The sequence below is a fragment of the Salvelinus namaycush genome, chromosome 30 (assembly GCF_016432855.1).
Source record: "Salvelinus namaycush isolate Seneca chromosome 30, SaNama_1.0, whole genome shotgun sequence".
Classification (NCBI taxonomy): domain Eukaryota; kingdom Metazoa; phylum Chordata; class Actinopteri; order Salmoniformes; family Salmonidae; genus Salvelinus; species Salvelinus namaycush.
This window is the reverse complement of record NC_052336.1, coordinates 32,785,278-32,812,269: the sequence shown is the minus strand read 5'-3', so window position 1 is coordinate 32,812,269 and position 26,992 is coordinate 32,785,278. Positions and strand designations below refer to the sequence as shown.

Here is a 26,992-nt window from a genome sequence, read left to right as displayed (position 1 = left end):
AGTGGGTGTCTGAGATATCACGTGTGACGTACGTACTAACGTACATCCAGACGGAGGCAGATCCATAGTCCCCCTCCCAATTTCATCGGTGGGGGGGGACAATTAGCACTGTAGAACCTAACCAACCATTTGCAAACAAACACACAGTGGTGCCATGTTTCCAATCAATGTGGGTTCCTATTGAAAAGTCAATATACCATAACCCCACCAGGCAATGTGTTACACAATGCAAACTGTTGGGTTCTGAGAATATGAAAACATACTTAATCATGTCACTGATGGAGTGCCGAGGTTTAGAGGGTCTACACCAGAAGTAAGGGGTTATAGGAGGAAGGTATGTAGTGTGTGAAACTAAGCTCGGAATGTGTTGAGTGCAGGGAAGCGATTACATGTGACAGGCATTGATAAGGGGAGACGGGTGGAGATCTTAGAAACTAACAATGTCACCGAGGGAGAGAGGGCGATGTATAACTTGACATTATGTCAGGATATGTTATTGTTAGCCATCGGGAACCTCTGGGAGGAGAAGAGACACAGTCTGGAATCAATAACCGTGACAGCCGTGAGTTGGGGAGGAGTGAGCACTTTGGGGAAGAGGTCAGGTCAGATGAAGTGAGGAAGAACAGATATCACTAAGGTCTAGCAACAGAGATGCATTGGCTGTTCAGTTGTGGAGGAGGAGACTCAGCATAGGAGAAAGGGTTAAATATCAGTGCTTGTGTGACATGTCGTTTCTCTGAATTACAGCTGTATTGACCCTTTGGGAAGAATTCAACTTGGTTAAGCTTCTCAAGTGTCCGTGAGTTATTTACTCAAAATTAGAACCTAACAAAACAAAGCATTTCACATGAAATAGCCTGTCAAAATGAGTTGGCCATCCACAGGAAATTGGTTGCGCAAAAAATACTAGGATGTCAACCTATCCGTTCAACTAGGTTATAAGATAATCAAAGGATTGACTAATGAAAAACCAACAGTACAAGCAACACAATCACTCCAATGTGCTGTAGTACTGGAGGGTGACTTCCATACATTGTACTGCTGTACCAGACCATACTCGACCTCGGGAGTATGGCCAACTGCTGTCAGCAGCAGAGTTGATCAATGCCCACTGCATTGGGTTTGGATCGATGACACTCTCTGGCAGTACACAACAAAGCCCTACTGACTACAGACTGACCTCATTTGGAAATGGTTGGGCCTGTGTATGTACCCACTAGTTTTTAGGCAATGGCATTGGCGATTGGGACCCTTAGGCCAATAGAGCTCTGGTCAAAAGTAATGCACAACATAAGGGAATAGGGTGCCATTTGGGACGTAGGCAATGACAGGGACCTGAGCTCCAGGGCATGTGGGGGGCTCTAACATCCTGTCTATTGATCTGTGAAGTGGGACAAGACTCTCAATCATCTCTCTTAGGGCACTAAAGCATACAAATGGCCATATTGTGAATTGGGGGAGAAGTTAGCTCCCTTGAAGTGACAAAAATTGATCCCAGTCAAGATGTTATGTGACTGGACATCCCCCAAGGAGAAGTTATACTGTTTAGTTTTAGACATTTGTCATTTCAGTCATGCTTAGAACTGTGATTCCCCAATTACTTCGACTTCGGCAAAAAGAAATGTCATGTTTTTCAAATCACACATCCTTGGCTCCAGTTTAAAAATCCCTGCTCTTCTAAATGACTACTATGCCATATAATTGCATTTCCTCAACAGATGTCCTCCTCCTTGAGGAGTCCATTAAAAATACACTGACCAGGTAAAAGCTACAGTATGATCCCTTATTGATATCACCTGTTAAATCAGTGTAGATGAAGGGGAGAAGATAGGCTAAAGAAGGATTTTTAATCCTTGAGACAATTGAGACATGGATGTGTACCATTGAGAGGGTCAATGGGCAACACAAAATATGTAAGTGCCTTTGAAAGTGTTATGGTAATAGATGCCAGGCACACCAGTTTGAGTGTGTCAAGAACTGCAATGCTGCTGGGTTTTTCACGTTCAACAGTTTCCCGTGTGTATCAAGAATGGTCCACCACCCAAAGGACATCCAGCCAATTTGCCACAACTGTGCGAAGCATCTAAGTCAACATGGGCCAGCATCTCTGTGGAACGCTTGACCCGCGGAGGTCCCGTCCCCCCACCTCGTTGCTACCACGGCACCACAGAGGCGTCAATTGAGTTACCGTGTACTTACTTTGCAGTATAGTTCAGGGTACCTTCCATACTTTCTAACATAATATATTGCAAAGATAGATGCCAAAAAGGCAAATATAATGCCATCTTTATGGTTACAAGGGTTGAGAATTATAATGCGATTAGCCTGGATCCTATATCTGTTTGTGTTGTATAGCTAACTCCTATAACGAACATAGTAGTTGGCTACACAGCACAAATAGATCTGAGACTGGACCATAATGTGATGTGCGTAACAAAACAACACTGAGTCCTATATGTGGTGGCTGTTGTGAAGTGGTAACGCTCTAGGCACATACATATATTGTTCCCTAGCAGACCGATTTCAAATCCCAGAGTCCACCCTTCCAGCCATTCCTCCGACCTCTTTGTACCCCCCTCTAATTCTGTATGTGTCTAAATGTACTGAGTCCTGGGTTACATCAAAAGACTTAGCATCGACACAGGAGGGGATTGTGCATACTTAGAGAGCAGGATGACGCAGTTCTGAGCGCGGCGGCCGTCGATTACCGACAGCTCCTTCACCTTGCGAGTGCACAGGTACAGGTCATCCATCGAGCCTGTTTCTTTCTTCACGGAGAGAGAGAAGAAAGGGAGGAGAGAAGAAACGAGATCAGTGTCTGACAGTGTACAGTATTGACACCTCAAGTGAGAATCGATTTGGGTGCCGCTATTCCCTTTATAGTCCACTACTTTTGACCAAGGCGGGCCCTGGTCAAAAGTAGTGCACTATAAGGAATACGGGTGCCATTTCAGACGCACCCATATTCAGTTTAAGGCCAATTAGCAAATGATTGGATGGAAGACGTGTGATGCCACTTCTTTTCATGTGAAATGGGACAAATGGACACTTAAGTGCAGGAAAAGGGTATTTAAAGCCCCTACATTGAAGTCTACCCACAATACTACCATACTGTACCCTCCCTATGGTTGAATGCTAAGGCACCTGGCCAGGAAAGGTTTTCAACTGTCACCGAGTGCTTATGTCAGGTTTCACACACATCACTTACTAGGGCATTATGGAGGTCTTACAAACATCTTGATGAAATGAAGCATTGCAGTCAGGCATATAAAAACAGCTCAGAAAAGCCATGAAAAAAAGAGCATCAAAAGTCCATGTCGGTGCGAGCAGAAAATCTAAAATAGGTCTTGGGAGGAAAGCTTTTTGGTGAGTCACCATCAAGAACACAGCGCAGGCTATTCCATAAACATTTCCGAAAGGGCAGGAAACGGCACTACGAACTGGGCTCGAGGCAGCTTGTCAGATATTTTGGTAAGCTTCACACAAATGTGGCATAAAAAAAATCCACAAGGGGAACGAATAGATGTTTAAAAACTGTCTGGGGTTGAAATGTTCAAAAGTATTTTATTTATGGCCTAAGCAGGCTTACGGCACTTCCCGAAATGTCCCTTTGGGGTTACGGGAAGGATGACGCATGTGAAACAGCTACTGGCTTCCAAAGAAAGATGCTTTTCTTCCATGCCCGCATTGACCAATAGTTCTACCGCAAAGCCTGACTGGCAGGATGGCACAGGGTCAAGGGACCACTCCCATTTGCTGTACTGCAGCCGCCCAGCCTTGCTATCTCTCTCTACTCACGCACGCACTCAAGCTGTATACACCTTTATAATTGTTACGATGAACTGGGGTGATCAAAAGGTAGTTGGGGGAACCTTTTTTTGTGTTCTTGGCCACACTAGTTTGTTGGCTTTAGCGAAGTGGACTTAACTGAGCTCTGCTTCATACTTCTCTTACTTTGTCCGTTGTAGTTTAGTGATGATGGTTATGATCATGCTGACGATTGTTATGACAATGATGATCGATAGTGAAATTACACGTTGCCTTCATGAACCTAACTAAGGTCAGAACTGAGAAGTGCTGTTAACAACTGACTGATGATTTTACCACTGATTGCTTTCCCACGCGTACTGTACATGTCAGGGATGGGGTCAATACCATATAAATTCTGCCAATTCAGGAAGTAAGCGCACATTCCAATGTGCTTACTTCCTGAATGACTGAATTGAAATTGAACGGATCCCAACCCCATTTGACCATGACACTTTCAAATTCACTGTCAGTCATGAGCGGACTGAAATGTTTAGATATGTTATCTAACGGACAGTTTTAGTACTAAGATATCATTAAAAGCACAATCTACAACCCATCACTGTTAAAACAGATCTATCGCTGTTATCTTATTTGTTTACTAATTTAACCCTTTTTATCCAGGTAAGTACATTTAGAACACATTTGTAATGCTTATTAACCTCTAATCAAGCAAGCCAATTAATTAAAATTGAAATATACTATAAATGGTTCATTTTCCAATATGTATTACATTTTTTATTTAAACCTTTAATTCACCAGAAAGTCCCCGTTGAGGTCAAAAGACCAATAACTCCACCAGCTACTTCAAACACTACATGATTATCCATGTGGCAGCCCATGTGTGCTTGGAGAAGGGAGAGAGGAAGGGAGGGAGGGAAGGAAGGAGAGAGAGAGGTAACAGTGCGGGAGCACGAGAGACTCACCTGCTTGAAGGATTGGTTAGTGAGCAGCTCCTGCCCAGGTAGTCGGAGAGTGCAGAGAGAGAGCGAGAGAGACCAAAATCGAAACACATGCAAAGGTTAGCACTTCAAGCCAGCAAAGAAAGGCACAACCACAGTAGCTAGCTATAGGGCAACTAGAGACTACACCGCTACATACTAGAATGCAAAAGTGCAGATGTCTCTGGGGGGGCTTGCTTCATCGAAAGTCTTCGAGGGCTTGTTTCATCACTACTGGTGGCGATGGGTTTATAAAAGGTTTTGGGAAACAACCCATCAAAATGATATTAGTGGATAAAATTACAAATTTAAAGTCTATAAAGGAAGACTAGTCATATATAAGCTTTGGTTTACCATCAAACGGAATATAGCACTTGTAATTGTAGGACGAGACCATTGGTTACTTGTATAAATAAATATCATTCATGAGTCACTTTCACTACCGTCTTCAAATGAGCCATTAATCATAGCTGACCCTTTATAAGAACAAAGGCGAAGGAATTGGCAGTCGAAAGACCTCATGATTAAACCAATAAAACATGTTTTTTTAAATGTTACACAAACTATGGTAACACCTCCATATGGGCCATTTTATGACCCTCTTACTAAGTCTGTGGGTAAAACATTGTTTAAACTATTGACATTAGGCTTACCAGCAATTTACTTGATTAATCCATCTTGCATACAAACCCAATTGGGAGATTTGAAGATAATTAGGACCTACCATTGACATCACTGGACTAGTTAGCCTTAATTAGCTTACGTACACCGGTACAGACTTAAAACGGGCGTGTGTACATGATTAAATCATTGCTAAGTACATTAGCTTCAAAAACATGTATAGGCATAGCTAGTCATAACAGCTAACTAGCAGCTAAGGTTTTTAGGTTAATTGCGGAAGACACATTTCAGTTGAATGCTTTCAACTGACTAGGTATCATCCTTTCCCGTTCCCTTATACTCAAATACTGTAGCGCAGTGTCCCCTAATCACCCTATTTCAAGGTCTTGACGAGAATATAAGTCTTTGGTTAAGTGTGGGGTGTGGTAAGTCCTCATGACAGTGACGATATTGACTGGTTTTGACTGATTGTTTTAGCCTACTCCATGCCTGCGTCCCAAGTAGCACCCTATTCCTTACATAGTGCATTACTTTTGACGAGGGCTATTATGATGATCATATGACGGCCACACCGGCAGTCACAAGTCATGACCGCAGTCAAATTCCACATCATAGTTGAGTCGCGGTAACGAGGCTTCTCCAAACGTGCGCTCTGTTGCCATTGTAATTAGTGGCCTACCAAACTTGCTAACGGCCAGTCGCTAAGGGCCTGGTGTTCAGCGCTCGATTGTCCCTCTAATCATTGACATCGATGCAAATGCCATCGCAAATCAAATCAAACACTTCATGAGAGCCCTGGTATTCAGGGTGAAATAGGGTCACCTGCTACGCAGCGAGATCCAGCTCCTCATGGCTGCTTGATGCATAGAATGAAAAAAGTGTTCCTATAAGCCTATGTTGCGGCAACATTTCTATAGTCTATGCTATGCAATTTGCTTGAGAAAACAGAGTTTTGATGGCCTCTATGAAAAAAAGTGACAAGTTTCCTAATATTAAGCACATTGAGCAACAAAACATTTTTTGTATTATTTTTCCTGCACCTATAGAATGCATCTAAATAGAAAACGCCACTGGCACCCGAAATGAGTCAAGCACTGGCCTAAAGATGCATACACCATAAGATAACACATTTTATTTGGCAGATGCCTTTCAGGACACTCAAGGATATCTTGCATTACATCTAGTACTGAACATAAAATCAATTTCATTTAGGCCTATGTAATGAATTTGAATTATGCTTGATTATTTACCGGGGGGGGGGGGGGAAATTCTCCTATAGAGCTCCATTTTTATGGAATGGTCTGCCTATCCATGTGAGAGACACACACTCGGTCTCAACCTTTAAGACTTCATTGAAGAGTCGTCTCTTCAGTAGGTCCTATGGTTGAGTTTAGGCTGGCCCAGGGGTTGTCTCAGGGTAGTAGGTTGGTGGTTGAAGATATCCCTCTAGTGGTGTAAGGGCTTCCGGGGGTATCGTTGGACAGGGCCACAGTTTCCCGACCCCTCCTGTGTCAACCTCCAGTATTTATGCTGCAATAGTTTATGTGTCGGGGGGCTAGGGTCAGTCTGTTATATCTGGAGTATTTCTCCTGTCTTATCCGGTGTCCTGTGTGAATTTAAGTATGCTCCCTCTATTTCTCTCTCTCTCTTCTTCTCTCTCTCTCTTTCTCTCGGAGGACCTGAGCCCTAGGACCATGCCTCAGGACTACCTGGCCTGATGACTCCTTGCTGTCCCCAGTCCACCTGGTCATGCTGCTGCTCCAGTTTCAACTGTTCTGCCTATGCTATGCCTATGCTATGGAACCCTGACCTGTTCACTGGATGTGCTACCTTGTCCCGGACCTGCTGTTTTGGACTCTCTCTCTACCGCACCTGCTGTCTCTAACTCTGAATGATCGGCTATGAAAAGCCAACTGACATTTACTCCTGAGGTGCTGACCTGTTGCACCCTCTACAACCAATGTGATTATTATTATCTGACCCTGCTGGTCATCTATGAACATTTGAACATCTTGGCCATGTTCTGTTATAATCTCCACTTGGCACAGCCAGAAGAGGACTGGCCACCGCTCAGTGCCTGGTTCCTCTCTAGGTTTCTTCCTAGGTTCTGGCCTTTCTAGGGAGTTTTTCCTAGCTACCGTGCTTCTACATCTGCATTGCTTGCTGTTTGGGGTTTTAGGCTGGGTTTCTATACAGCACTTTGTGACATCGGCTGATGTAAAAATGGCTTATTAAATACATTTGATTGATTGATTGAATTTGTAAAAAAAATAAATAAAAAATAGCAGCTTATCAATTTCAAAATAATGGGCGGGTTCTGGCACGTGTCACTTCGCACTGATAACATGTGCAGTAAATAGTAGCTATCGCAGTGTAGGCTAAGATACACGGTGTAGGCTACTTACCATTAGCTAGCTAGCTAAGACTCACTATCCAACTTGACTAGCAAAAACAAGACATGACCATCAATTCAGTGAAAAAAAAGAAAGTTATTTTAATTTATGCACCGATGTGCCTCGCAAGTAATAGGCTACAACAACTGACCTAATACCAGTGTTAACACATAGCCTAGCTACAACAACTGACCTCTGACCAGTGTTATCACATAGCCTAGCTTGAGACTCAAGTTTTGAAATATAAGGGACTCTATGTTATTTATAATAAGGGGTAGGCCTACATGGAGAAAATCTGACCTCTTTTATAATATATGAAAAAAAGGCAAATGCATGAAACAATATTTATTTCCAGTCAAGGTAAATAACCTATCATTTTTAGGAATTCTATTTAATTGGAAATGGAACTTTGCCCTGTGCTTCTCTGCCCATGCACTATAGTCTATAGGCTATTGATCATGTCATTGCTATCACACAATACATTGTAGGCACAGTTGATCTGCGGCGCCCAGCAGAGAATTGCACTTGGCTTTCATTTTGACTCAAACGGATCTCGACTATGAAAAGGTTGGTGACCACTGTTCTATTCTATATAGGCTATGGCTGCCTATTGTGATCATTACTGTTATATATAGGAATTATGTTCTTGCCTGGTAGTCAATTCATTATAGGCCTATGGTTTATTAAGGGTAGGTCTATGTGAGTCGCATGTTAAATGCAAGAGTCATGTATTTACGTGGTCCTACACGACTATTTGGCCTGTAATGCAAAATCACGTTAGATGGTTTGTTGTGTGCGATCGATTACAGTCGGGTACAGGGTAGGTTTTATGATAATTTAATGATGGTTTGAGTACCAAATGATGTCCCACCTACATTTTTTGCTGGCCCTGCCATGAATGGATTTCTGCCTTCTCCACTAGCCAATTCCAAATCTAAACTAATTTCACACATATATTACTTAGTATATGTAAAGACCAGATTAAATTGAGAATAGTCTGATGGGTGAGAATATAATCACTTATGAATGAAGCCCAGTGTGTGCAGTCTAAGGCAAGAAACAGCACATGCATCATGTAGCCCATAGGCCTAGACACAGAGCGCACAAAACATTGGGCACACCTGCTCTTTCCATGACATAGACTGACCAGGTGAATCCAGGTGAAAGATATGATCCCTTATTGATATCACTTGTTAAATCCCCTTCAATCAGTGTAGATGAAGGGGAGGAGACACGTTCAAGAAAGGTTTTTAAGCCTTGAGACAATTGAGACATGGATTGCATATGTGTGCCATTCAGAGGTTGAATGGACAAGACAAAATATTTAAGTACATTGGAAAGGGTTATGGTAGTGTTACTGGTTTGAGTGTGTCAAGAAATGCAACACTGCTGGGTTTTTCACGCTCAACAGTTTCCTGTGTGTATTAAGAATGGTCCACAACCCAAAGGACATCCAGCCAACTTGACAACTGTGTGAAGCAATATCGTCAACATGGGCCAGCATCCCTATGGAATGCTTTCGACACCTTGTAGAGTCCATGCCCCGACAAATTGAGGCTGTTCTGAGGGCAAACGGGGTGCATCTCAATATTAGGAAGGTGTTCTTAAATGTTTTGTGCACTCAGTGTATCCCTTACGGACTCGGGAGGGGGCGAAGGTTCGAGATCAATGCGTCCTACGAAACACGACCCTGCCAAGCCGCACTGCTTCTTGACACACTGCTCGCTTAACTCGGAAGCCAGCCACACCAACGTGTCAGAGGAAACACCGTCCAGCTGGCGTTCGTAGTTAGCTTGCAGGCGCCCGGCCCACCACAAGGAGTCACTAGAGCGCGATGGGACAAGGAAATCCCAGCCAGCCAAACCCTCCCCTAACCCAGACGAAGCTGGGCCAATTGTGCCTCTGGGCTTGATGTCTCAAGCACTACGGACCACGAAACAGAGCAGAGTGCATGCCTATCATGCAACTCTTTTCAAATCATCAATAGAGTCACATCATGCAGCCTTAGAATGTATTAGAAATCAAAACATATAGCATAGCCTAAGGTTTGTATCAAAACTAAAGTTGCATAAATAACTTTAAATTAAGCATATAGGAGGACCTGTTTCAAATGACCACTTTGTTAAATGCTCAACACAGAATGTTTGCACTCCCTCGGAAATCGTTTGGGGAAAAATATCCTTTCGATTTTATTCAGCTATGTTCAATTGTATTCTTATTTCTATAAATTAATAAAAAATAATGCCACGGGAATTATATTATTGTCTGCTAAATGAACCAGTGTAGCCCACACCCACATGGCATAGCCAGATCAAGGCCTAACATAAGGACGACTCAGAATATGTTATTCTATTCTTCTGAAATAGGCTACATTGTCTTCATATCATAATGTTTCTTTAGAGCTGCCTAAAACAAATAATGGATTTATTGTGATTGTGTAGGCTATATTAAATGGATTTATTACACTTTTTATAATGTAGCCCTTGATGTTCCAAAGGTTTGAATCAGTGTCTTGTAGGCCCAGAGATACTTAATGTGTTTATGTTAATTAACAGCCAATTAACGTAAGACCGGCACTTATTTGCATGGCAGTTACCAGCTGACTAAATTTCATGACCACCACAGCCCTACTTTTGACCAGAGCTCAATGGGCCCAGGTCAAAATTAGTGCATTATGTAGGGAATTGGGTGCCATTTGAGGTGCAGCCCATGAGCCTGTGAAGAACCTTGCCTCCCCCTGCACTGAAGACACTACTGCACGCTCCAGCTCTTTGACATTCACAGAATCAGCCATTCAGGAGGGAACAGCACCTAAGGTTAGCATAAAGCCATGAGTAAGCCAGACTCCTGGCTTTGGGACTAAGGTCCTCTTCAAAAGGTCCTCTTCAAAGGTCCTCTTCAAACACACACACATGCGCACGCACACACACACACACACACACACATACATTCTGTCTCACATAGACACGCACAAGCACATGCACGCACACCAAGATATCAAGACTCAATGCATTACTTCAAACACAATCAACCCCTTTCTGCCACTGCAACCACACAGTGCATGTCTACATATTTTACATACACTACCAACATGCACGCACACAGACACATATCAATCCCCACGATAGTTGACAGTTTAGGTGATAACGCCCCACTAACTAAAAATGCTGTTTTACTTATCCAATCAATTCAAAGCGTACATACTTGCTGTCTCTGATAGGCTGAGAACATCTTTTCGATGTCCTTGAGGTCGAGGATCTTGAAGGCCCTCAGGTCATCGACGTCGTGCCAGATGGTGCCAGTGATCTTGTTCTGCGAGGTACACAGGCGGGACATAGGGTGGGCATAAATTGAGGGTGGATTACAAACTCTGAAGTTTCCTGCAGGTACAGATCTAGGATCAGCTTCCCCTCCCACCGATCCTCAAATTAATTAGTGGGGAAAATGTTAAACTGACCCAAGATCACCATCTAGGGCCAACTTCACCCTAGACCAGATTATAAACGGTAATAATCGAGGATTGGAGGGGGGGGGGGGGGCACTGCATGTGCTGTGTGCCAGAGATGATTGCAGACAAATGTAAGTGTAAGAATTTTAGCAATTATACATTGTAATAAATTATGCCCTAACTAATAGTTAGCCCCAGAACAGTCTACTGCATAGGCCTACTATTTTTCTAATTAGCTAGCAAGTTAGCAATGTTAGTCATTTCGGGCAAATTTAAAAATGTTAAAATCATCTTTTGAGAAGTGTAACTAGATCAAAATAAACGTTTTATTTCAACTAATTTTAACATTTAGTCAACTTAAGTTTTCCCATCTCAAGAGGTTGAATAAAAAATTACTATATTAAGTATCAATTAAGTGCCAAGAAAAGTTACAGGTTTGACCGTGACATGGTTGACGATTTCTTCTTAAATCAGCCATAAATCCCCTTGTGACCAGTAATGAAACTTGTTGTGTGCAACAGGGATTGGCAATTGAATGCAAGCTTCACCAAAAAAATGAAACTTAAAACATTTATTAGCCTATTTATGAGTAACAGGGTTGAAGTGTTATGTCGACTCGCTCAGTTTTCCACCACAAAACAGAAAATGTCCAAAAAGAGTAGAACCGGCTTACCTGTTTTACTCTATGATTTGACTACTAGATGTTCAATATTTGTTTCGAAACAAATATTGATAAAGGAACAGTTTCACCATTTAAAACGAGAGTTCAGTTCACGTAACAGGGTTGACCTTAAAGTAAGAGACATATCTAAAAAAAATCCTTAATCACATTAAATAAATAATAGTCTTCAGAAATGACTTTGTCAGAGCAACAAAATAACTAGGGTTTTACAATGATGGTGAAACTTGGTTAAAATCTTCAGAGAAATGACACAGGGTTGATGGAGGGTACGTCAAAATGCAGAATCTTGGCACTTTAGCAAGCCTCAACTCACATAAAACATCTGATTAATTGAATTATCCATGTGGTCTATATTAAAGGGCACTTCATTTAATATATCAGGCTTTTCAAATTCAATATTGGGATGCAAAAGGCACTCATTTCGTGGAACGACCCATGTAACAAATGATGTACTTACTAAAAGTTAACCCAGGACAGAATAGAGTCTACTGCATATTCTCTGTCCTGAGAAACTCAATTCAACAAAATGGGCTCCATTCAGCGCATAGTGAAATGCTAGCACAGTGGTCTGTTGCAATATACGTTCATCAATCACCATCGTAAGGACCTTAGCTGGAATTCTAACAACCTCCTCTTCATAGTCTAAATTGCACACCTACTCATTCCAGGGTTTTTCTTTATTTTTACATTGTAGAATAATAGTGAGAAAAAAAATAGTTAAATAAATCAAAATATATTTTATATTTGAGATTCTTCAAAGTAGCCACCCTTTGCCTTGATGACAGCTTTGCGCGTAGTGGGACTATCATTTGTTTTTCAACAGGACAATAACCCAAAACCCTTCCAGGCTGTGTAAGGGCTATTTGACCAAGAAGGAGAGTAATGGAGTGCTGCATCAGATGACCTGGCCTCCACCATCACCCGACCTCAACCCAATTGAGATGGTTTGGGATGAGTTGGACCACAGAGTGAAGGGAAAGCAGCCAACAAGTGCTCAGCATATGTGGGAACTCCTTCAAGACTGTTGGAAAAGCATTCCAGGTGAAGCTGGTTGAGAGAATGCCAAGAGTGTGTAAAGCTGTCATCAAGGCAAAGGGTGGCTACTTTGAAGAAAAACACTTTTTTGGTTACTACATGATTCCATTTGTGTTATTTCATAGTTTTGATGTCTTCACTAGTATACTACAATGTAGAAAATAGTCAAAATAAAGAAAAACCCTTGAATGAGTAGGCGTTTCCAAACTTTTGACTGGTACTGTACATTAACACAAATATATTTATATTAAATGTAGCCCTAGAAGTGGTTATTTCAGTGAAATCAGACAACAGAGCAGTACTCTTTACCTCGCCCAGCTTGGCCCAGTTGAAGGATTTGAGCGGGTGCGAGGGCTGCGGGATAGACTTGGAGCGCATGGTTGCAGTAGTACCAAATCCAGGTGGGCCCAGAGGAGGTGGGATTCCAGAGAAGATGGGTGGAGCTCCAGGAGGAGGAGGAGGGCCTCCAGGTGGAGGAGGGGGAGGAGGAGGGCAGCTGAATGGCAAAGGGGGAGGGGGCGGAGGGAAGCCTCCGGTCATGGGGGGAGGGGGGAGGGGGCCACCAGGGGGCGGAGGAGGGAAAGGTACGCTGTCACCCTATCGGTGGAAAGAAAGACAAAATGACGGGATGTTTACAAGTTAGAAATAAGAAAATCAAACAATCTATTAAATACTTTTATTTGCACACCATTAAACCAAAACAAACTATGGAGCATTTGGCATTACATTAAGAATATAACATGTGGTTTCAAACCAACCTTCGAACAGTATGTAATTGAACATGACCATGTGCTTGCCTTTTCTTAATATGTGTAAAAATATGTATACTGTTGAAACTACATTGCTAGCAATGGGACAATAAAGATTTTCTGAATCTCAATCTTTAACTACAATTTGCCAACCCTAAGGCTACAGACATACAGAGATTTTGCATCGAATAATGAAAACTTAACCTAAAACAGTGGGACAAGAAGAGACATTGTGACAGCACGCTTACTGCTATGTCACTGATGCGCGAGTGCAGGTCGAGCACTTGGTCCCGCGCTGACCGCAACTCTACTCCCTCTCTCTGTAGTTTGTCCTTCATCTTGTTGAGGGTCTTCATCATGTCCTCCTTCTCCTGCGTCTTGGTATCACATTCCCTCTCTTTCCGCTCCAGCTTGGCCATAAGCTCTGCGTGGTCTAAAAGAACACATGGTGAAGAAGATGTCATTGCTGTTCAAATTGTTGTATATTCTCAAATTCGCACACACTAGCACTCGGACTTGCACACACGCACACAAACAGAAAGGCACACACTACACCTACACACAGTAGACATTCAGAAGCAAACAGAAGGACACATGCAGACACAAACACACACACACACGGCTCTCTGCATCTCTGGCCAAAGGCATAACACAATCCCATAGATGCACTTCTGCACTATGGCCAGCATATGGCGATGTTTCAAACAAGTAGAGCTAGAAGATACCGTTTTACCTTTCCTGAACTTCTCTGCTTGGTCTCTCCATTGCTTAACCTCATTTTCATTGACCAACCTGTGAGGAAAGACAAACAACATGGCTCTTAACCTGATCAAAGTCTATTTGGTAACAAACAGGGCTCGATGGTCCACGCCAAATCGAGCCAAACGGTCAATTCAATACATGGATTGGAGGAAAAACGGGCCATTTCAAATCAAATCAAATGTTATTTGTCACATACACATGGTTAGCAGATGTTAATGCGAGTGTAGCGAAATGCTTGTGCTTATAGCGCCGACAGCGCAGTAATATCTAACAAGTAATCAAACAAATTCACAACAACTACCTTATACACACAAATGTAAAGGGATGGAATAAGAATATGTACATATACATATATGGATGAGCGATGGCCGTGCGGCATAGGCAAGATGCAATAGATGGTATGAAATAGAGTATATACATATCAGATTAGTAATGTAGGATATGTAAACATTATTAAAGTGGCATTATTTAAATTCACGAGTGATACCTTTATTAATTCCATTTATTAAAGTGGACAGTGATTTGGGTCAGCAGCCTCTCAATGTTAGTGATGGCTGTTTAACAGTCTGATGGCCTTGAGATAGAAGCTGTTTTTCAGTCTTTCGGTCCCAGCTTTGATGCACCTGTACTGACCTCGCCTTCTGGATGATAACGGGGTGAACAGGCAGTGGCTCGGGTGGTTGTTGTCCTTGATGATCTTTTTGGCCTTCCTGTGACATCGGGTGCTGTATGTGTCCTGGAGGGCAGGTAGTTTGCCCCCGGTGAAGCATTGTGCAGACCGCAATACCCTCTGGAGAGCCTTGCGTTTGAGGGCGGTGCAGTTATCGTACCAGGCGGTGATACAGCCTGACAGGATGCTCTCGATTGTGCATCTGTAAAAGTTTGTAAGCCACATTTCTTCAGCCAACTGAGATTGAAGAGGCATTGTTGCACCTTCTTCACCACGCTGTCTGTGTGGGTGGACCATTTCAGTTTGTCCGTGATGTGTACACCGAAGAACTTAAAACTTTCCACCTTCTCCACCGTCCTGTCAATGTGGATAGGGGAGTGCTCCCTCTGCTGTTTGCTGAAGTCCACAATCATCTCCTTTGTTTTGTTGACGTTAAGTGACAGGTTGTTTCCCTGACACCACATTCTGAGTGCCCTCACCTCCTCCCTGTAGGTTGTCTTGTCATTGTTGGTAATCAAGCCCACCACTGTTGTATCGTCTGCAAACTTGATGATTGAGTTGGAGGCGTGCATGGCCACGCAGTCGTGGGTTAACAGAGAGTACAGGAGGGGGCTGAGCACGCACCCTTGTGGGGACCCGGTGTTGAGGATCAGCGAAGTGGAGATGTTGTTTCCTACCTTCACCACCAGGGGCGGCCTGTCAGAAAGTCCAGGACCCAATTGCACAGGGCGGGGTTGAGACCCAGGGCCTTAAGCTTAATGATGAGCTTGGAGGGTACTATGGTGTTGAATGCTGAGCTGTAGTCAATGAACAGCATTCTTACATAGGTATTCCTCTTTTCCAGATGGGATAGGGCAGTGTGCAGTGTGATGGCGATTGCATCGTCTGTGGACCTGTTGGGGTGGTATGCAAACTGAAGTGGTTCTAGAGTGGCAGGTAAGGTGGAGGTGATATGATCCTTGACTAGTCTCAAAGCACTTCATGATGACAGAAGTCAGTGCTACGGGGCGATAGTCATTTAGTTCAGTTATCTTTGCCTTCTTTGGTATAGGAACAATGGTGGCCATCTTGAAGCATGTGGCGACAGCAGACTGGGATAAGGAGTGTTTGAATATGTCCATAAACACACCAGCCAGCTGGTCTGTGCATGCTCTGAGGATGCGGCTAGGGATGCCATCTGGGCCAGCAGCCTTGCGAGGGTTAACACGTTTAAATGTCTTACTCACGTTGGCCATGGAGAAGGAGAGGCGGGGCCCGCAGTCCTTGTTAGCGTCGGTGGCACTGTATTATCCTCAAAACGGGCAAAAAAGGTGTTTAGCTTGTCTGGAAGCAAGACGTCGGTGTCCGTGACGAGGCTGGTTTTGTTTTTGTAGCCCGTAATTGCCTGTAGGCCCTGCCACATACCCCTTGTGTCTGGGCCATTGAATTGCGACTCCATTTTGTCCCTATACCGACATTTCGCTTGTTTGATTGCCTTGCCGGGGGGAATAACTACACCGTTTATATTCGGCCGTATGGTTGGGGTAGGTTTTAATAGTCACCGTGGGTAGAACATCTCCAATGCACTTCCTAATAAACTCACTCACTGAGTCAGCATATAAATCAATGTTATTGTCTGAGGCTTCCCGGAACATTTTCCAGTCCACGTGATCAAAACAATCTTGAAGCGTGGATTCCGATTGGTCAGACCAGCGTTGAATGGTTCTAGTCACGGGTACATCCTGTTTGAGTTTCTGCCTATAGGACGGTACGAGCAAGATGGAGTCGTGGTCGGATTGGCCGAAGGGAGGGAGGGGGAGGGCCTTGTATGCATCGCGGAAGTTAGAGTAGCAGTTGTCCAGTGTTTTGCTCGAGCGGGTACTACAATGTAGCCTTGTTCTCAGATTAGCTTTGTTAAAATCTCCTGCTACAATAAATGCAGCCTCAGGATATATGGTTTACAGTTTACATAGAGTCCAGTGAAGTTCTTTCAGGGCCATCGAGGTATCTGCTTGAGGGGGAGGGGATATACACGGCTGTGACTATAATCAAAGATAATTATCTTGGTAGATAATGCGGTCAGCATTTGATTGTAATGAATTCTAGGTCAGGTGAACAAAAGGACTTGAGTTCCTGTATGTTGTTGTTGCTACACCATGAGTCGTCAATCATGAGGCATACACCCCCGCCCTTCTTCTTACCAGAGAGATGTTTGTTTCTGTCGGTGCGACGCATGAAGAAACCCGGTGGCTGTACCAACTCTGACAACATATCCCAAGTGAGCCATGTTTCTGTGAAACAGAGAATGTTACAATCTCTGATGTCTCTCTGGAAGGCAACTCATGCCCTAATTTCGTCCACCTTGTTGTCTAGAGACTGGACATTGGCGACTAATATGCTCGGAAGCGGTGGGTGGTGTGCTCGCCTTCTAAGTCTGACCAGGAGGCCGCTCCATCTGCCTCTCCTGCGGTGACGACGTTGTTTTGGTTCGGTCTCTGGGATAAGATCCCATGTCCAGGGTGGAGGTCCGAACAAAGGATCCACTTCGGGAAAGTCGTATTCCTGGTTGTAATGTTGGTAAGTTGATGTCAGTCTTATATCCAATAGTTCTTCCCGGCTATATGTAATAACACTTAAGATTTTCTGGGCTAACAATGTAATAAGTAATACATAAAAAAACTAATTACTGCATAGTTTCCTAAGAACTTGAAGCGAGGCAACCATCTCTGTCGGCACCATCTTGCGAACAATTGGTAATGAGTGCAATTTCGATTAATTGGCTTTGCTGACTGGGTTGAAATGTAATTGATCCAACTTCGCATAGCACGTCGTCATTAATACGCAATCGAGGCTATAAGGCTGTAGTGTTATTTTCATATTTATAGATGTTGTTCCCAAATTAAGTTTTTCAATGCTATACATTATAACGGGTTCGAGTTTAAGGCCTGTATTTATAAAGCACCTTAGAGTAGGAGTGCTGATCTAGGATTAGGTTTCCCCTGTCCATATCAACTTCTTTATGGCAAACTAGAAGGCAAAACTGATCCTACATCAGCACTCCTACCCCGAGACTCTTTGTGAAAAGGGTCCTGATATCAATATGTTACAATAGGTATAGTGGTACAGCATGTTTGATAGTGGGTGAAAGTGTGAGATTGGATATGGAAGCTATGAGAGAGACTAAGAAATTGTAAAGATGATCAATGGAAGCGCCATGAAGGACTAGATGATGGAGAAAGAGACACCTGGTGCAACGGTGGTACCCATGGCTGGAGGTGAAGGAGTGGAAATAGAGTTTAAAGGAGAGCGAGAGCGAGACAGCAAGAGAGCTAGAGAGCGAGAGAACGAGAATGAAGATCCAGACAGAGAACATGGACACATTGTTTTGACCGTCTATTGATGACTAGGAAATGGCCAAATAAGTTGGCACAGATTCATACCTACAAGGGCGCCTACAAGAGATGAGGATGACAAGGTGACTTAGGCGTTAACCAAATTGAGATCACTAGTGCACAGCTTTGTTACACTATGAAAGCACAGACCTATCTCAGAACCAAGTACATTAAACAGCTCAAACCTATCAACGAATGAGAGTTATTTGCTAGAACTCAACACACCGCACTAGATGTGTTAGTTAAAAAAAACTGTTTTGCGGAGTGTTCATTTCTGTCAGTGCAGGCGAGCGGTCAGAGCCGTCCTCACAGCGACTACAAATGATTAACGACTTTGTCTTTATTTGTTTTCAGACCGTCTACTCCTGAGCGTCTGCGCACGAGACAAACCCTTAGTTGCCATCAACAACAATGGCTCCAACGGCTCCGACACTTAACCGTACTGTACTCTTTCGACAGTTGACTATAACTTAGTTTTCTACTCTCTTCCTCTCAACTTATACTCTTTTCCAAGCACAATTTACTCTAAGAGGGTTTATATGGAAACAAAACAAGCCTGTCATTAATGTCAACATACTTAAATATTTAAACTGTTTAATGGAGGCACAATTGGTGGACTTGTGTCCAAACTTGCCCAGTTTGCTACTGGAAAGAATCACGCCTAAGTGTACCGATTATACAAACAACGGTCAATGAAGTCAATTGAGTGGCTAGCGTTGGCCAAGGTTTCCTCCCGATGCTTTGTGGTGCTTTCATAGAGAAGACTAAACACATTAATCATTGCTCTTAGCTTGTTTTTAAAATGACAGAGAGATGGGGGGGGGGGGGGGGGGGGTGTGTACAGTATGACTATGAGGAGACATGGGAGGAAGAGAGAGAGGGAGAGGGAAAGATGAAGAAGGGAGACAGAGATGGAGAGGGGGAAAGAGACAGAACTTGGACATTTCAACCTACATGTACAAATTACCTCAACTAACCTGTAACCCCGCACACTGACTCGGTACCGGTACCCCCTGTATATAGCCTCGTTATTTTAATTTTATTGTGTTACTTTTAATCCATTTTTTACTTTAGTTTATTTGGTAAATATTTTCTAAACTCTGCTTGAACTGCACTGTTGTAATCGGCGCATGTGACAAATAAAGTTTGATTTGATACACAAGGAAGGAGTCCTGAATTCTGTCTTTTAACACTGTGTACATTATTACAGCGCAAAGTAGGGAATATGGGTTCAGATACCTATGTTTTACAATTCCCCAACCTCAAAAAGAAACATGTCTACAACCATTCGAAAGGGAATCTCTCCCAGAACCAATGTAAATATTCCCCTTGATGACATATCTAAAAATGTTTTTCAGCTCAAATGATCACTCTGGTAACACTTTACCTCTTTGGGCTAGGGGGCAGTATTTTGACGTCCGGATGAAAAGCGTGCCCAAAGTAAACTGCCTGTTACTCAGGCCCACAAGCTAGGATATGCATATAATTGGTATATTTGGATGGAAAACCCTCTATGGTTTCTGACACTGTTAAAATAATGTCTGTGAGTATAACAGAACTGAAATGGCAGGCGAAACCCAGAGGACAAACCATAAAATAAAATACATTTCAGCCTACCACTGTTTCCAATGGCTGTCATGTTTATTATGAGGTGAAATCCTCCCAGATTGCAGTTCCTAGGGCTTCCACTAGATGTCAACAGTCTTTAGAAAGAGTTTCAGGCTTGTTTTTGGAAAAATTAGCTAGAATTTGTAGTTTTTCTAAGTGGCTCCCATTTTGGCTGTAGTGTTTTCATGCGCGTGGATGAGAGCGCGTTCTTTGTTGTTTATCTCCGGTAAAGACAATAAAGATTCTCCATCTTAAATTTGATAATTTATTTACGTATTAGGATACCTGAGGTTTGATTATAAACATTGTTTGACTTGTTTGGAGAAGTTTATTGGTAACGCTTGGGATTAATTTTGTATGCATTTTGAAGGAGGGAAACCGGTAGATTATTGAATGAAGCGCGCCAGCTAAACTGAGTTTTTGGGGATATAAAGAAGGATTTTATCGAACAAAAGGACCATTTGTGATCTAGCTGGGACCTTTTGGAGTGCCAACAAAAGAAGATATTCAAAGGTAAGGCATTTATTATATTGCTATTTCTGACTTTCGTGGCGCACCTGCCTGGTTGAAAAATGTTTTTCATGCTTTTGTATGCGGGGCGCTGTCCTCAGATAATCGCATGGTGTGCTTTCGCCGTAAAGCCTTTTTGAAATCTGACACCGTGGCTGGATTAACAAGAAGTTAAGCTTTATTTTGATGTATGACACTTGAATTTTCATGAATGTTAAATATTTATATTTCTGTAATTTGAATTTCGCGCTCTGCAATTTCTCCAGATGTTGTCGAGGTGGGTCGCTAGCGGAACGCCTGCGCCAGAAAGGTTAAAGCATCCAGGTATAATGCCTTACAATGCAATTATAATATATTGTAAGACTTGTTATAAGTATGATGCCTTTACAATGTCTTACAATCGTCTCATAATGATCCAGACAAAGTAACAGCCAGTTTGAAACAGTTGAGAATTGTATGCAGAGAGAGTGTAACAGTAACTACAGATGCTGGAAGACGGGAAGCAAGTACAGGGTGAGGAATAAATAATAAATAGACTTGAAATTAACAAGAACAGCGTCTGAACAAGAGAAACAAAACAACATCAATGCAGACACAGGAATGAAACTGAGGAAGTAACAGATATAGGGGAGGCAATCAATGACGTGATGGAGTCCAGGTGAGTCCAATGAAGCGCTGGTGCGCGTAATAATGGTGTGCTTAATGATGAGCAGCCTGGAGACCTTGAGCGCCAGAGAGGGGGAGCGGGAGCAGATGTGACAGAGAGACATACCATATAATAAGTATTGTTATAAGTAGGGCCCTGTGTTTTGGAATTAAACCAAAAATTAAAGCAATTATCTGAGGATGGTACTGGAACATCTGACAAAATGAAAAGGGGACAGTTTGATGAAAAAGCTTTATATAAAAGTTCAAATCCAGGTCATGTGACATGATTAACCAAAACAGAGGGCTTTAGTTATAAGACATTATATAGGCTCATACTGTACATGCTCATAACAAGTTATACCGAGATGCTTTAAGTAAAGTGTTACAATTATTATTTTCTCCCCTTCTTTATCTCACCAAACAACTGCTTCAATGTAACATGGTCGACTGGGCTGGGAATCGTGGAGTCGTTCGGCTAACACGATTACAGCAATTCCTTTTGATCTCGCTTCTGCTTTCATGCCAATTCACCTCACTGAGTGAGGCAGGTACCGTGCATTCCCACAACCCCCTGCTGCCACCCCACCTCCCCATTCTAACCAATCCCTTTCCCTGAATCCTCACTCAGGCCCAGCTTATGGCTGCAGTCCAATGTTCTATACATTGTCCGTGAAGGGTGCACTTGCTCACTCCCCCTTGTGGATATGATAGCGTTAGATTGGTGTATGTTAAGGCTAGAGGGTGTCTTCGCCAAATTTCCTATATTAGTCCATTCTGTTTAAATCCATAAGGGGGAGTGAAGGGCTGCAGACTGAGAATAAAGGTAGGGAATTGTACCGCAGCCCATGTTGAATTTCCAGTTAAAACCCTGTCTAGTTTTGTGAACAAAAGATGCCCCACCCCTTTCTCTTCACTCTCTTTGAACTCTGGTAAGCAAACAGTGAGCTATTTCAGTATTTTTGTGTGTTCCCACCAAGCTTGAAACATTGTGTCATAACAGCAGCTGTCGATGTCAAGGAAGTCTTTGATCAGCACAAGATGTAATGCCAAAAGGATGCTTCCATGTGTCTCTTGAATTTCCTAATTGGTTCAGTCAGGTTCTATATACAGCTCTAGCAACAAAGAACATATCTCATAATAGCTCTATATATCAACATTTTATCAACACAGTTGCTTGACAACATGAAGACACATGATCATAAGCAACATTGTGTGTGCCAACATCAGGGGGTGTTTTTGGTTGTGTCCGTGAGTATGAGTGAGAGTGTGTATCTATGTTTGTATCTGTCGGTGTGTCACAAATCGTGTGAGGCCAGGTTACTCACATGCGAATGATATTTTTGACACTGAAGTTGTCTAGGGGCGCTATGTCCGGGTCCTCTCCCTTCTCATCTTGCAGGACTATCTGCTGCAGGATCCGGTCTAGGAGCTGCCAATGCTGCAGACTGCCCCCTCCGCGTTTGTCTGGAAAACACCAAACAGAGTTAATAAACACCACATACTTCTAAGGTCACACACACACACTGATGAAGGAACGGTTAGCTCCTTGGAGGACAAGCAGAAGGACTTCAATGACAACGATCAATGTTAAGATTGTAGCCTCACTACTCTCATCAATTCAGAAGTGAAGATTTTTTTCAAGAACAACTGGTGTGTTTTGTAAGAGGGGGTATAACTGGCTCCATGGATTCACGGTTTTGAGTAGTGGCAGAAACATTGACCAACTTGTGAGGCAGCTATCGTTATCAACCAGCCTTTGCAGTGTTGACTAGAGTCAATCCTTTATATCAGTTAAGGTACGCTGTCTTCACACCTCTGGAGATTTATTCTTGACCACTGTGAGGCAGATGTAATAGTGATGAACCAGGCATTGAGGCAGATGTAATAGTGACCAGCCTGGGAGGCTGATGTAACAGTTAGAGGCCTACCGATAAATCGGTTGACCGATATTATTGTCCGACATTAGCCTTTCACAGGAAAAATGTGTATTGGACTTCATTCCAGAGATAAAGCTCAGATATTATATACATACAGTATAAAGTATTCATCCCCCGTGGCATTTTTCCTATTTTGTTGAATTACAACCTATAATTTAAATGGATTTTATTTGGATTTCATGTAATGGACAAAATAGTCCAAATTGGTGAAGTGAAATGAAAAAAAATAACAAAAAAACAGAAAAGTGCTGTGTGCATATGTATTCACCCCCTTTGCTATGAATCAATCAAATCGAATCAAAGTTTATTTGTCAAGTGTGCCAAATACAGTGAAATGCTTACTTACAGGCTCTAACCAATAGTGCAAAAAGGTATTGGGTGAACAATAGGTAAGTAAAGAAATAAAAACAACAGTAAAAAGACAGTGAAAAATAACAGTAGCAAGGCTATATACAGTAGTGAGGCTATAACAGTAGTGAGGCTATATACAGGCACCGGTTAGTCGGGCTGATTGAGGTAGTATGTACATGTAGATATGGTTAAAGTGGCTATGCATATATGATAAACAGAGAGTAGGAAAAAGAGGGATTGGTGGGTGGTGGGTGGCGGGACACAATGCAGATAGCCCGGTTAGCCAATGTGCGGAGGCACTGGTTGGTCGGGCCAATTGAGGGAGTATGTATATGAATGTATAGTTAAAGTAACTATGCAAATATGATAAACGGAGAGCAGCAGCAGAGTAACAGAGGGCTTGGGGGGGGGGACACAATGCAAATAGTCAAATTATGGCTTGGGGGTAAAAACTGTTGAGAAGCCTTTTTGTCCTAGTCTTGGCACTCCGGTACCGCTTGCCATGCGGTAGTAGAGAGAACAGTCTATGACTGGGGTGGCTGGGGACATTGGCAGTTTTTAGGGCTTTCCTCTGACACCGCCAGGTGTAGAGGTCCTGGATGGCAGGCAGCTTAGCCCCAGTGACGTACTGGGCCGTACGCACTACCCTCTGAAGTGCCTTGCGGTCAGAAGCCGAGCAATTACTGTACCAGGCAGTGATGCAACCAGTCAGGATGCTCTCGATGTTGCAGCTGTAGAACCTTTTGAGGATCTGAGCACCCATGCCAAATCTTTTTAGTTTCCTGATGGGGAATAGGCTTTGTCGTTCCATCTTCACAGCTGTCTTGGTGTGTTTGGACCATTCTAGTTTGTTGGAGATGTGGACACCAAGGAACTTGAAGCTTTCAACCTGCTCCACTACAGCCCCGTCGATGAGAATGGGGGCGTGCTCGGTCCTCCTGTTCCTGTAGTCCACAATCATCTCCTTTGTCTTGGTTACGTTGAAGGATAGATTGTTATTCTGGCACCACCCGGCCAGGTCTCTGACCTCCTCCCTATATGCTGTCTCGTCGTTGTCGGTGATCAGGCCTACCACTGTTGTGTCGTCTGCAAAAGTAATGATGGTGTTGGAGTCGTGCCTGGCCATGCAGTCATGGGTGAACAGGGAGTACAGGAGGGGACTGAGCACACACCCCTGAGGGGCTCCAGTGTTGAGGATCAGCGTGGCAGATGTGTTGCTACCTACCCTCACCACCTGGGGGCGGCCCGTCAGGAAGTCCAGGATCCAATTGCAGAGGGAGGTGTTTAGTCCCAGGTTCCTTAAGCTTAGTGATGAGCTTTGAGGGTACTATGGTGTTGAACGCTGAGCTGTAGTCAATGAATAGCATTCTCACGTAGGTGTTCCTTTTGTCCAGGTGGGAAAGGGCAGTAGAGATTGTATCATATGTGGATCTGTTTGGGCGGTATGCAAATTGGAGTAGAGCTAGGATTTCTGGGATAATGGTGTTTATGTGAGCCATTACCAGCCTTTCAAAGCACTTCATGGCTACGGACGTGAGTGCTACGGGTCTGTAGTCATTTAGGCAGGTTGCCTTCGTGTTCTTGGGCACAGAGACTATGGTGATTTGCTTGAAACATGTTGGTATTACAGACTCAATCAGGGACATGTTGAAAATGTCAGTGAAGACCCCTGCCAGTTGGTCAGGACATGCCCGGAGCACACGTCCTGGTAATCCGTCTGGCCCCGCAGCCTTGTGAATATTGACCTGTTAAAAGTCTTACTCACGCCGGCTACGGAGAGCGTGATCACACAGTTATCCGGAAAAGCTAATGCTCTCATGCATGCCTCAGTGTTGCTTGCATAGAAGTGATTTAGCTCGTCTGGTAGGCTCGTGTCACTTGGCAGCTCGCGGATATGCTTCCCTTTGTAGTCTGTAATAGTTTGCAAGCCCTGCCACATAAGACGAGCGTCAGAGCCGTTGTAGTACGATTCAATCTTAGCCCTGTATTGACGCTTTGCCTGTTTGATGGTTCGTCGGAGAGCATAGCAGGATTTCTTATAAGCTTCCATGTTAGAGTCCCACACCTTGAAAGAGGCAGCTCTAGCCTTTAGCTCAGTGCAAATGTTGCCTGTAATCCATGGCTTCTGGTTGGGGTATGTACGTACAGTCACTGTGGGGACGACGTCCTCGATGCACTTATTGATAAAGCCAGTGACTGATGTGGTATACTCCTCAATGCCATCGGAAGAATCCCAGAACATGTTCCAGTTTGTGATAGCAAAACAGTCCTGTAGTTTAGCATTTGCTTCATCTGACCACTTTTTTATAGACCGAGTCACTGGTGCTTCCTGCTTTCATTTTTGCTTGTAAGCAGGAATCAGGAGTATAGAATTGTGGTCGGATTTACCAAATGGAGGGCAAGGGAGAACTTTGTACGTATTTCTGTGTGTAGAGTACAGGTGATCTAGAATTTTTTCCCCTCTGGATGCACATTTAACATGTTGATAGAAATGAGGTATAACCGATTTAAGTTTCCCTGCATTAAAGTCTCCGGCCACTAGGAGCGCCACCTTTAGGTGGCAGTTTCCTGTTTGCTTATTTCCTTATACAGCTGACTGAGTGCGGTCTTAATGCCAGCATCCGTCTGTGGGGGTAAATAAACAGCCACGAAAAATATAGCGGAAAACCCTCTAGGCAAATAGTGTGGTCTGCATTTTTCACAAGATACTCTACTTCAGGTGAGCAAAATCTAGAGATTTCCTTAGATTTCGTGCACCAGCTGTTGTTTACAAATATGCCCAGACCGCCTCCTCTCTTCTTACCGGAGTGAGCTGTTCTATCCTGCCGCTGCAGCGTATATCCCGCTATCTGAATATCCATGTCATCATTCAGCCACGATTCCGTGAAACATAAGATATTACAGTTTTTAATGTCCCATTGGTCGGATATTCGTGATCGTACCTCGTCTAATTTATTGTCCAATGATTGCACGTTGGCGAGTAATATTGACGGTAACGGCAGCTTTCCCACTCGCATTCTGTGGATCCTTACGAGGCACCCCGCTCTGTGTCCTCTGTACCTGCGTCTCTTCCTCTTGCAAATAACTGGGATTTTGAACTTGTCGGTTGTTCGGAGAATGTCCTGTGCGTCCTGCTTGTTGAAGAAGGGGTACCACCAAGCAAGTGGCACCATGAAGACCAAGGAGCTCTCCAAACAGGTCAGGGACAAAGTTGTGGAGAAGAACAGATCAGGGTTGGGTTATAAAAAAATATCCAAAACTTTGAACATCCCACGGAGCACCATTAAATCCATTATTAAAAAAATTAAAAGAATATGGCACCACAACAAACATGCCAAGAGAGGGCCGCCCACCAAAACTCACAGACCAGGCTTGGAGGGCATTAATCAGACAGGCAACAAAGAGACCAAAGATAACCCTGAAGGAGCTGCAACGCTCCACAGCGGAGATTGGAGTATC

The 26,992-nt window shown here is 43.3% G+C and overlaps 1 protein-coding gene across 1 annotated transcript in view; it reads right to left on the bottom strand.

Annotated features, from left to right (window-relative positions):
• Positions 1-26,992, bottom strand: part of daam2 (dishevelled associated activator of morphogenesis 2) — a 222,418-nt gene that overhangs the window by 16,826 nt on the left and 178,600 nt on the right. The window contains exons 11-16 of the mRNA XM_038969618.1: positions 22,571-22,709; positions 14,410-14,468; positions 13,925-14,109; positions 13,237-13,524; positions 10,967-11,074; positions 2,662-2,768 (exon numbers count right to left, since the gene is read on the bottom strand). Of these exons, the coding sequence (XP_038825546.1) occupies positions 2,662-2,768; positions 10,967-11,074; positions 13,237-13,524; positions 13,925-14,109; positions 14,410-14,468; positions 22,571-22,709 (886 nt within the window). The remainder of the gene's footprint in view (positions 1-2,661; positions 2,769-10,966; positions 11,075-13,236; positions 13,525-13,924; positions 14,110-14,409; positions 14,469-22,570; positions 22,710-26,992) is intronic.